Source organism: Habropoda laboriosa, unplaced genomic scaffold (genome assembly GCF_001263275.1).
Source record: "Habropoda laboriosa isolate 0110345459 unplaced genomic scaffold, ASM126327v1 scaffold174, whole genome shotgun sequence".
In the NCBI taxonomy this organism is placed as follows: Eukaryota; Metazoa; Arthropoda; class Insecta; order Hymenoptera; family Apidae; genus Habropoda; species Habropoda laboriosa.
Window position 1 is genome coordinate 40428 of NW_017100274.1, and position 12724 is coordinate 53151.

The window sequence follows — 12724 nt, forward strand, 5'->3', positions numbered from 1 at the left end:
AAAGTATAAAGGAGTGATTTTTATGTTTTTTCACCGTAAAATAAAAACGATTATTTTGGGACTTAGTGTGATTTACCAGTATATTCACTATTTATGCTTCCATTGTATTGTGTATTTATAATAACACAAAGAAGTAAGGCACAACGAGTTCCTATGTTCCACAAAAATATAAAAGTGCTGCGTTCACAAAGCGTTCATGATCGACTGTAGCGATTGTAAAATCTTCAATTAACATTTCCATCAAAACACACAGTCTATTTACCGTAATACTGCGAATTTAAAAAATAAAAAGACCAAACTGCAACTGTTAAAATAATTCACGATGTAAAAAGAGGGTATCTGTTTTATCTCAATACAGTAAAATATCTTTTAAGGAAGTGATGTTAGGAAAAAAGTGTTTTAACAAATGTTGTTTGGTATGAAGGGGTACGTTATGTGGTGTAAATATTTTTCTTTCTACCTGGTATGATGGGGGAGATTTCAAAGTCAGTTTAATTTTTTTAAATGGAATGCTATACTTTTTTTATACATAATATGATAGTGTATGTTAAGACGAGTTCAACGAGCTGCCAACAAAGTCATTTCCTTTCATGGAAGGTCGTGTGTCTGTTTAATCAAAATTTATAAATAATACTCAATATGAGTTTCTAAGTGGTTAATTTACGAACAGACCATCGTCCGAAGAAAACGAGACGGAATATAAGTTATAAGTATGGTCATACTCTTATCTTGAACCGCATTTTTCATAACTTTCCCATCATTTCCTGGAAAAATGACAATTACATTTTTTGTTCCTTAGGATGCGTAGAATCTTGCTGTAAAAAATTTTTCATTCCAGCCGTATGCAAAAATTGACCATTTTTTAACATCCTCCTTTAGATATTCAAGTATTAGTAACTTTCGATATTCAGCTATCAATAAATTTATACATTCAGTTATTAATAAAATGCCTTTTTGCAAAATTTCTCTTGTATTTCCAAATATTACAGTTTTTAGTATTTCCTAAATAAACACGTAAACAAAGAAATGGAATCTCCCTATATACAGCTGTCTGTCAAGAAGCTGCAGAAAATAATGAAAACTGAAATGATCTAATTACAGAATGCCTAACGAAAATGCGCCAGTATGCGGCTGCGGGGTGGTGGTGGACCTGCCAAAATCACGAAATGGCGGTCTGTCCCCGAGGAAGGTGACGATCAGGATATCGAAATCGAAGGGCGGCAAGTCGGACGGGCGGTCTGCCAAGAAGCAGCAAGACGACGCCCGCGGGAAGAGCAGAACTTCCGAAACAGGAAGCAGCAGCTCTGTGGCGGAACAAGCCAGACCAGTTATAAAGAGCAGCAAACACGAGAAACGACTGAATCACTCTAGGAGGACTCGAAGCGCAGACAGGGCGGAGTCACACTATACTTATATAGGTTAGTGATGACATGGGCCAAAATGTTCGGTCCTTCAAACTGTCTGAAATGAAGGCCAACGTTTAAGTTATGGGAACAATTTTCGAATTGTTTGTCGTTCCAATGTTTACAAGGAACATCTCATCTAACTGTGACATGCTGAAACTTTCGATACAGTCAGAGAAATCGAAAATGTTCGACACGTGTTTTCTTTTATCGCTGGTTATTTATATTTAATCTTTTGACATATAAATAAAATGAAACTCGTTGCGTTACTTCGCGAGATATCGTAAGACAATATTGATAAACAATAATTGAGTAATAAATTAAAGAAGCATTTAATAGTCCTGTGGAGTATGAAACTGTTCAAAACATTCTGGTAAATGTAGAAGTATTCGACACTTTTTATATTACCAAGTTATTTCACTTCCTATATTATTCTTTGAACAGACAGGGTGTTGCTTTGGGATTATTATTCCTAATGTTCACACTGAAAATATGTAATAATACTTCTGTCACATTTTCTTCATAAGCACACTGAAAGCGAATTTAATCGACGTAAAATTCTCGACGTCTCAGAGACGACAGTGTTTACAATAACATAATAAACAAATGACGTATCCCAGATATCTTTATATGTCAAGGGGTTAAGGAGTGAGAACGATAGAGAATTAAAAGCCTATTGGATGTAATGTTCCTTGTTGGTATACTTTCACAGAGACGAAATTTGACTCGTCCAATTAATTTTCTATATTTTTAAAATTACAAAATTGGACACCTATATGGAAAAAAAATTTGCTATGGAAATCTTCAAATATTAAAACAATCCCAGTAATCATAATTCTTCCACAATCTCAACTGTAAAATATCAAATACAGTTCAGTGTTCGTAGCAGGGCTGTTACGGAAACCCGAATATTCAGATAATTCGAACACTCGAATTATTCGAATAAAAAATTCGTACTCGAAATTATCCAAATTATTTCGACCGTTCGAAGTTTCACAGCCCTAGTTCTCGAATTGCCCCAAGCAAGATTTTCAAAAATATCAGAGAAAGTTCTACATATGAAATTCAGCAGTTTTCTTTTTGTATTTGCTTGGAATTTTTCCCAATTGTTTGATATTTCGTTGTGCAGAATCTGGCTCGAGCATACTGGGTGGCGGAATTCGCGAGAACGCTATACCGGAGTCGCTATACTCCACCATTCCAGACACGCCGAACGCGAGCGCTAACGAAACCGGAAATAGTCAATTAAACGCGCAAAGTAGATCGCAACCCGTTTACACCATTCCTTCTATGGTATCGCCGCCGCCCACCTACGACGTAGCGATCTCGAAAACGTGGCAGGTAAGTGATTATTATTAGCCCCACGGTCAGGAAATAGATTTTCGAACGGGAAAACACGACGAGTGTAATCAGTCTCTCTGACGACTTCCTTTACAATTAACTCGTTCCGTTTTTTGTTTTCAGTGGAACGTAGAATTTTCATCGATACATTGAACTTTGAACAAGTTTTAATATTTTGAGGAAGAACATAATTAAAAATTTCATTTTCGAGAGAATACAATTAACAGATGAGGGAAACTGGTGTAATTAATATGCTTTACGATAAGGAGTTAATTATGAATATACGACGAATATCAATGGCAATACGTTATTTTCGTGACAGGCGAAAGATAAGGGTAGTATTGCTGACAGAAATAAGCCCCTATTTCTTTCAATACATCCAGACAATGGGGAACGATCGTTGTTAATCAACGCCCACGCACAAAGCCATTATTTGGTCAGCTTTTTCAAGCATTCGTTGCTTCCAAATACACTCCAAAACATGCAATCTTTCTATACTTTTGTGCAAAATTCTATGATGTAACTTCTCTTTAATTAGCAATACTTTATTATTATTACTGTAGGAACCGACGACGGAAAAATATTGAGGGACCCAACGGGAATCGAACTCGGGACCTTCGGCTTAGCAAGTCGAGGCTTTGCGCGCTACGCCAACCACTCTCTCTCTATTCTCCCTTCGAGGTTTCTTATTTTTTGGGTATAGAGGCCCCGATACTACACTCGGTCATCCCTGAACTGACATTCGCCCTCGAATGTCCTCAGTGCAACCACAACTCCTCAACTCAACACTTTCGGGTACACTCCCTCACACAGTGCCACTCTCAGCCGAAACTCTGCTTCTCAACTCTTTTTGGGAGACGTGCAAACCCTCTCACATGTTTCATCTCACAGCGCCTGGCTTCGTGCAGCCGTAGATGCCTCCATTCCGGACGAGCCCCCATTTGTAGGAACCTAGGGAAAAATATTGAGGGGGACCCAACGGGAATCGAACCCGGGACCTTCGGCTTACCAAGCCGAGGCTTTGCGCGCTACGCCAACCACTCCCTCTGTATTCTCCCGTGCCGGTTTCCTATTTTTGGGTATGGAGGCCCCGATACTAGATTACTATTATTACGAATACCGTAATTTTCCTACTTCGCAAAAGTTGGAAATGTCATATACTCAACTCTTTGAGGCTCAACTTGTCTTTTCCAAAATGACAAACATCCATAAATAACTATCAAATATACAATTGAAAACAATTTATTCTTCTATTACAAATGAGTGAGAAATTAGAAATGGTTTCGTTTCGAATCTCGAAAAGTCACTAATGAAAGAAAGAAAATCCTGAGAGCCATTAGTGAAAATAATAGGAAACGAAAGGGATAACTCGGTGAATTTTTCTATTTATTCAAAATTAAATACCTCCACTGAAATACATTGAACGACTCTTCGAAGAATTTTTCCACGTAAAATACGTCGTAATGAATAGCAACAGTTCGAAACGTTTGCTTGAGTAGTGTGCACCATTGGTAACCCCCATAAAAGGGTACAATGGGGCTTGTATACCGATCGTTACACGTGTCATGAAATTGCCATTGAACGGATGTATAGGGTGAACGGCGGAATTAGAAGCCATCCACCATTCAAACGTGACGATGAGAATTTAACTACCGAGTAGTAATGGCCTGTCCTAGTCAGACACCAGATAGACTAGATAGGCAAAGGTCGTTCGCGGTCCGACTTGTTAGACAACGGGTCCACCATCGACCCGTGCATCTATAGATCTCCTGTAAACGAACTGACGTTCAGCTAATTGCACGCTTAAGCTATTAATTAGGCATGGCAGAATCGACCTGAAAGCGGATATTCCATTCTATAACGTTTCGCGAAGAAATTTCACAATCTATGGAGTCACGTGCACCTACGAGTCGAATTACGATCTTTGCAGAATATTCAAATTTCTGTAGAATATTTTCGTAACATTGAAATCGGTACTTTGAAAATTTTTAAATGTTCCTTTCTACCTCTCAAAAGTTGAAGCCCACTGTTCAATTCCTGCTAGCAATTTTTTGACAGAATACAAAGTTAATTTTGTAGGGATCTACAGCACTTTACTTTACGTTTTGATGAGTTTGGGTAATGAGAGACTTATCAGAAGTTAATACTCTATATTCCGATTTTCTCTCGTTCATAAGAAGGATCGTTACAATTTCATTTTTTGACGGGAGAAGCAGAAATTAATAATTATTGTCAAGAAATTGGCTGGTAAGGATATTGCAATAGTATTACAATAAAAAAATGAAGTGAGACTTATAAACTGTAAATACCATTTTTTTTACAGAGGGTTAAATTTATAACGTTTTCTCTTTCAAACTTTTACCTAAACCTTCTACCTTACACTATACAGTGCTTCTAAATTTTTGGCCGACAATTCATATCTGTTACTGTGAAAAACTAGCAGTACCATTGTTACTTCTCAACGCTTATTAACAAAATTCACAACCTTTCGACTAACGAAAAATTCACGATCACATTACGCTTACTTTCGTCGAAAAAAAGTCACAAACTCAAACAAAATTTTTCCGAGATATACATAAGTACCTAACCCTTTAACCAACGGTTAGCAAAATCGAAGAAACCAGGCCACACTATTTCATCGCGCGAAGTTCAACGTACGGAATTAAAACAACCGCAGGCCAGTGTGCAATCCATAAAATCGATGCTGGGGCTACCTCGAAGCCGTCCTAATTCCTCGATGATTGCGCTGAAGTATATTTTTCTCTCTCTCTCTCTCTCGATATTCCAGCGATTTTAGCCAGCTCCCCAGATCACTCGCCAATTTACTAACAGAAGACGAAAAAAAAAAAAAAGGAACGAACAAATTCGAAACTGGAACAGAACTATACGAGAATGATTCGCTAGTGTGACTGTAACACACCGAAAAAGGTCGACTTTTAATCCCGTGTGTAGGAGTATCCGCAAACCGTAGACGCGTACATAATCCGGTGACATGGAAATTAATGCTTGAATATTCAAAACGCTCAATCCACTCCGCTGGCTCGAGTCTCGTTTGCTGAATATTCGATTATCCGAATAATCAACCCTCTCAGGCCGTCTAGAAACGAACTGAGCGAAGCAAAAACCTAACTCACTCGGTTGGTACGTGGAGAATTGGCTTGGAAAAGAGAGCAAAAAGATTCCCTCGTAACGATCACGATCGTTTTCCATGAAAAGGAGGGGTGAAAGGGGGAAAAAGGAAGATGAAGGGGGTTTGGAACAGAGAACAACAGGAAAAATCTTGGAACGAACGCTCCTTAACTCGAGAACCATTCAACTGCTGGCCATTTCGGCCGCATAGTTCCGCGGCGCCGGGCGACACATAAATTTTCGTGCCACGTCGCAACCACACTGTGCGAAAAACACTCTCGTCTGCGACCCACTTGAAAGTCCTGGCCAGGAACGATCGTCGACCAGAGTTTCGCTGAGCTCGTTGCCCGCGTTTTATAGGCTGTCACGGGGGCCGATTTCATTTCCCAGGCATTTCCGTTCCCGTGGCTTTCTTGCGTTTGACAAGCCGTGAATTAAGTCCGCGTGGAAATTGCTCCGGAGGTTGCATGAGAAACTCGCGAAACGAGGGATTTATGTGAAGAAAGTGGCGAGTTGGAGGAAAAGCGGTGTTACAGTAAAAAAAAAAAAAGAATACATTCTACGAATTAATATGTAAATTCATTGTTATCGGAAATTACAAGTGAATATTATAATCGTTACTGTACGAAGAATAGTTGTTTCCGATAATATTATGGAAAAAAGTTGTTCTCGTCGAAAGTACGATGAAAATTCATTGTCGGTTATTGATTAGTGAAACTCGCTGAAAGATTGTTTTCCGATTGTTTCGTCGGATAAAAAGTGTAGAAAATTGAGTTGAATTTTGTAGGGCAGTGTAAAATATCGCGATTTGGTTAAGAACTTTTGTGAAAGTAACTTCAAGTGCGATATGTACTCTACGTAAGACATGACTGACGCAGTGGTTCGGTAGCCAAGTGAGTAGCACTCTTGTTCTCTCAAGCTGCTGGCCCGAGTTCCATCCTTGACTACATAAACAAATTTTTCTTCTTAGAATTAATTCTACAAATTGCTCTTGCTCGTTTAAATGTCAATTACACGCAGAAATGATTAGGATTTTACAAAATGAATCCCGACACTTTCTGTGAACACAACACTTCATTCTGATATATTACAGGAGCTTCTTCTCCCTTGTTTCCTAATTCTCCACGGAGTTGTTCTTGTCGCTGAAAAACGATCGTCAATTTCTGAAACGAGATTAAAGCAATATTTCCCCGCGTCGAATTTTCCCTTCTACAAACAACAAAATCAGGTACTCAGTTGTGTAACAACACTCTCCCCGCCCATATTCCCAAAGCGAGAAGTTGTAATATACAGAGAGAACCATTCTCTGTGGTTGCATTCTCGCTGAATTTCGATATAATCCCTCTCTCTCTCTCTCCCACAACTCCTCACGATGGAGATATTCGACAATTACACGGAAACAATTTACAATTAATGCCGAATGCCTTCCCATCTCCCCTGCATTGTTAACGAATTCTCTCGATAATCAGACGAGTGAGAATTTCCAGAATAAAAACTCCCGAAATCACTGTGTACGCTTGTTAAAGTTCAAGAAAAAGAATTTAATTAATTGAAAAATTTCTCCTACTCATTTTTCACCTTGGATAATGAAAAAAAAAGTTAGGAAAACACCATTTACAAAATTCATGAAGACAAATTGAAAAGGGAAATATGGTAAAAAAAAAATTCGTCATCCTAAAAAAAAAGAAAAAAACCCCATAAATCGTCGTCGTAAATTCGAAAAGAAAGGGGAGCTTGGTAAATCGAGGAGAATGAAAAGAATACGAGGAAAAATGTTTTCTGGAATAAAAAAAAGTCGGTAAAAATCAATCGTAAAGTCGAATCATGAAACACCGTTGTTTCAGTCCGGATTGCCGCCCACCTACGAGGAGTACCTGTGTCACAAGTACGCCATGATCTCGCGATCTCGTACACCGCCCCCGCCGTGGTCCGACTCGACGACAACGACGACAACGGCCGCGGCGCCGAACGTGCAAACGCGCCGCGAATTTCTCGCGAATCAACCAGAACTCAGGGAGTATCTGGCGCAGTTGTCGATTACTCAGAACAACGAGAGGTCCATTGGCCATCACCACCATCATCAGGGGGCCGTTCTGCGAGACAACAACTATCTCTCGAACCAGCAAATGTCCAGGGAGCAAGTGAGGACGCAGCAACGTGTACGAGCAATGCCTCCCAGGTGAGTTCTCGTCGAGGCGAGGCGAAAGTGGAGAAAAAAGGAGGGAAATGTGACGAAATAATTCAGACACGGTCTTTTCGGACGACCACGTGTCTACGACACCCCTGAGACATTGTACATAATGTGAATTTCATTCGAGATAGAAATCCAAGTAGCGAGCGTCTTTTTTTTTCTCTTTCTCTGATAGAGAGAGTGCAGATCGAATCTCGTTTTATTACCGAATTCGTCTTGCTTCGAGGAAAATTTCGAGGAGTTCGAAAATAGTGAAACGGGATGGGGAGAGGGGACAGTTTAATCTCGAGTTAATCTCACTGGAAGTTATAATACCGGCCCTCTCCCCTACTCCGAGTCTCGTTTGAAAGTTATTCAATTATCTCTGGCGCTTCGAAAAGGCTCGATAAAATTCCGAATCGCTGCTTTAACTATTCTAGATAAACGCGTTAAACACGTGAAACGTAATTCGCGCAGATGGCGACGGATTAAAGTTATCCTCCGAGAGAGGAAGAAAAAGAAAGATTCTTGGCAAACGAGGTGAACGCGAGGCAACTATAAAAGTTCCCCTGGTAACGTATTTAAGAGAGTCGTTTAAAAAAATTGAACTTTGTATGTAAAATTTCAGATCTCAAAGTGAGAGTCGCGTGCAGCAGCAAAGAATCGCTACGATGTACGAGGACGGTGCATTTTGCATGGAGACGACCGCCCTCCAATCAGCGTTCGACAACGGGATAGCCCTGTGCAGCCTGATGTAAAGCCTTTCGATACATGGATACAAAGCATTCCGAAGATTCAGAGAAATCTCGTTCGAGGCTCTTTTCACGAGCGAACGGAAGAATTTCATCGTGGATGCAACGAAGCCCGTCAAAAGCTCCGACGACAAATCCCCCCATCCCGATCTACTTTCATATAATCGATCTCACCTCCCCTCGTCACCTCTCTCCTTGCCACTATTCCTATCCCAAGGTAGAATTAGAACGTGAAAGTTTCGAACGAGCACCAACCGCTACTACCGTGAAACGACCGATAATTAAGTGTAACTTCTCGTTCGACTTCCCGGGGAAAACGAATCGTTGGGCGTCGGCGAGCGAGGAAAGGGGATTTCGAAAGTTTGGAGATTTTTAAGGCTCGGTCAGGCAGTTTGGAAACTTCGCAGACGACCAGAAGTCGCCCAAGGATTCCGCGAGCTTTTCGAAAGTTTCCACTGAAACCGCGCGTGGAAGACTTGGAGAATTTTCGAAAAATCCTAGAAACACGATGCGAAACTTTCGAGATTCCTTAAACAGTGACGAGACGGCAGTCCTCTCTCGCTGAAATTCGGAACATTTCCCGAACTTCGGTCGAGCTACTTCAAACGTAATACACTTCGAGGGGGATTCAAAAGACATTTCGTAAAATGGCTGAGTTCTGCGTTTTGTTCGCGAAAATCTTTCCTCGGAAGGATAAAACCGAACGACGAATGCCGCTATTCCCCTCAAAACTGTTCCGCAACGCTCGAAAACTTTTTATTCGAAGGTAATATAATATACGCGGAATCGAATTGGGGATGAAACTACTTGAAATGACAATTCGTTACTCACGCAGCCACAAGTACATACATGTAGCGTGCAGGGCTGAGAAGTTGGCGTACGGTACAGGGAAAAGAGGGGTATAGTCGGTGGAAGCGATACAGTGAGGTCGTAAAATCGGTCAGGCGTCAAAGTACACGTAATCCGAGCACTAAAACAGAAAATCGAGGGAGATAAGAAGCTCGAGCCTCGTTCGGGGACGTTCAATGTCAATTCGGAACTGATTCTTCCATTTTGCGGCATATTTGAAAAATTTCTCTGCGCCTGAATCGTTGACAGCTGCAGGTTAATTTAAAATGAAAGATCGTAAACAGACATTTTAAATATCGCCGTTTAACGATTTAATTTTACGACCTCGGTATATCGCTTCCACCAACTATACTTCGATCGCTCCGCCTCTCTCCACCTGTGACGCTCTCGAAGCCGCCTTAAGGTTTCTCACGGCCCATGCTGATGAAGTAGTAGGATTTCCGTATCTGCGAGAGATACATTTCAAGACGGGGGATACGCTCTGAATGTACGTTTACGCCAATGTTTCGAAGTTCATCGCTCTATCCCACTCAGTTTCGAGGTGTCCAATTTGATCTCTTCGTCACGCGATGTTACATCACCCGACTAGATGTGATCGTTTTAGCGAATAACGAAAATGCGTGTGCCTCCGTCTTTATGATTGTGTCAGAATTGGTTGGTCTATTACACTACAACTAATCAGACCCGCAGATTACTACCGTACACCAACTTCTCGGCTTGCGTACGACGAAACGTTCGTAGAGGACTCGGCTTCGTTGACGAACAATCCAATTCTATACCTGTGTATAGTCGATGGAAGAAATATAGCTCGGTCGTAAAATCAGTCTGACGTGAAAGTTGACATGTTCAAGCATGTCGAGAGAAGCTTGAGAAGATAAGGACCCGAAACCTGAGTCAAGGCCGCATAAAGTAATGAAGTAATGCCTTAGCTTTGATTCAGCCCTAATCGAAAAACGGAAAGTGCCAGATTCTACCCTGGGTGTTTTACTGGGTCAATCGGTGTCGTTACTTAATGCTTTAATTTACGACCTCGCTATATTTTTTCCACCGACTATACTTGGCGTTTCACATTAAGCGAGATATTCCGCCATTGCCTTTGCCCTTTCTGGCTGGACCAGGCATTGATCGGCAAAGCAAACTTGAGGCATCAAGCGGGTCTTAGGGTTTAAAAGTGGGAGACGTAATAGAAATTGTGACGTCTCGCTGCTAATCAGCCAATCACGATAGAATGTGAGAACTCGCGTGAGCAGTTTGCGATAGATAAGTTACGTGCCGATGGTGGCATGCTTCTTTCTATTTCATTCAGAAATTTTTGGGCTTCATATGCAATTTTTTAAAACACAGAAAACGACTTTTATTATTCGAGAATAACAAAATAAAATGTTTACTTTTCACTTTTCTAAATTTTAAGAAGTATTAATATATTTCCTGAGGTTTCTTTTACAGTTTATTGTGTATGAGTCAGTTGGAAATGAACGTCCGTACTGTTCAATGTTTGTCTTACGCACCGACACAGGTAAGAAGGCAAGACAATCAAACAATCATCAATTTCCTGTTCTTTTATCTAAACCATTTGCTTACACCGCAACTTCCCCTCAAACCGCGGCAAAGAAAGACCCACGAGTAGTGGGGATGATCTGGCTCCGCCTATCAGGCGATGACGTCAGAAGCCTCAACTTTGCTTTGCCGGCCAGTACATTTATCCTGTACGCCTAACGAAACGAAACAAAAGAGAAAGAAAAAAAGTAACTGAAATACATTTCATTACTTTCTATTCACAAGAAGTTAATCTGTTTCACCTAACTTCTGAAACGTTCAGTTTTTTCTATCATTTCGTAAGTGTGTAGAATTGTACTGTAACAAATGAGAACAAGATGAAAGAAGGAAAGAAGAAAAACGAACGTAGGTTTAATTAGCTTAAAGGAAGAAAGGAGACGCAACGATTGTATCAGGAAAGGTCCGAAAGTGCATGATGAACGCAACACGTAGGCCTAAATTTTACGTAGGCAACGGATAAAGTTTCTCCTTATTTTCTTTTTCGCCGGTGTTCAGTAAATAGAGTGTTCTATTTTTTCTACATTTTTATGTGTACATATGTACGTGTTCTGATTTGTACGAACGTTGCGGGTAATTCGAACAGCTACCGGCTACACAATCGCCGTTGGATTATCTAATGTTTGTATTAACGATGCGATTTGCACATTGACGAGCACGATTTGCATCGTGTTATTTATGTAAACGGGCTTATGATTTTCGCCTAGGGTATTTATAGGTAGAGACGTGCTACGTTGTAAATGGATTTTACGTGGTTTTCCAATGAACGAGAAAATCCGATGGCTGGACTGTAATCGTAGGATCGTTTTCTATTTCACATACTGTGCAAAGATGAGAACACGTCTAACAAGGGGCAAGACTTCGCTCCGCCTAATCTCGTCTGTGACCTCCTCGAAATCTCCGCCATTAAGTCAGCACTGTCCAAAGTTTTCTCCATCATCGTTCGCCGTTACCATGGTACAGAGACAGTAATACGTCACACGTGGCTTCTGCTAAGCTTCCTTGACTACGGAAACGCTAGCCTGTCATGGTCGCCTCCTTAGCGTCGCGCGGTTTCCTTGACGACGAAGGCACGCTGCGCGGAAGAGCAGTTGGAAGGGGAAGCAGGCGCGTGAGGGGCCCATACGCTGGACAGCTCTGGTGTAGGAGAAGGCGGGGCCTATTTCGCTGTTACCAATCAAACCCGCAACTCATTCCGCTACTCCACCTTCCCATCTCTGCACAGTACTTCTAATCTGTTCGAAGTTAAGGTATCCTCTGAATTAGCACTTGCTTTCGATAGAACGAAAGGGGGATGGATGTGAGATGCTCGTGTTCATCGTCGACTCTCCTTTTATCGATAAACAAAATAAAAGCGAATTCACTGTGTTCACTAAGGAAATACACCGGATCGTCACGCTATGTTCTCAGCAATTTTTCTTCCTTCTGTACGTCGAAGAATGAAATTTCCCTTTTTTCTCCTCGGTGGAATGTTTAATACCAGCGAATAAATACGGTAGTTCATCCTAGTAATTAACGTCGATTTT

The 12724-nt window shown here is 40.9% G+C and overlaps 1 protein-coding gene across 1 annotated transcript; it reads left to right on the plus strand.

Annotated features, from left to right (window-relative positions):
* Positions 1-1102: 1102 nt before the first annotated feature.
* LOC108573534 lies at positions 1103-9045 on the plus strand. Its single transcript, XM_017935997.1, has 4 exons — positions 1103-1418; positions 2533-2744; positions 7718-8052; positions 8672-9045. The coding sequence occupies exons 1-4, from the start codon at positions 1103-1105 to the stop codon at positions 8799-8801; spliced, it is 993 nt and encodes a 330-aa protein (XP_017791486.1). The 3' UTR covers positions 8802-9045.
* Positions 9046-12724: the final 3679 nt, after the last annotated feature.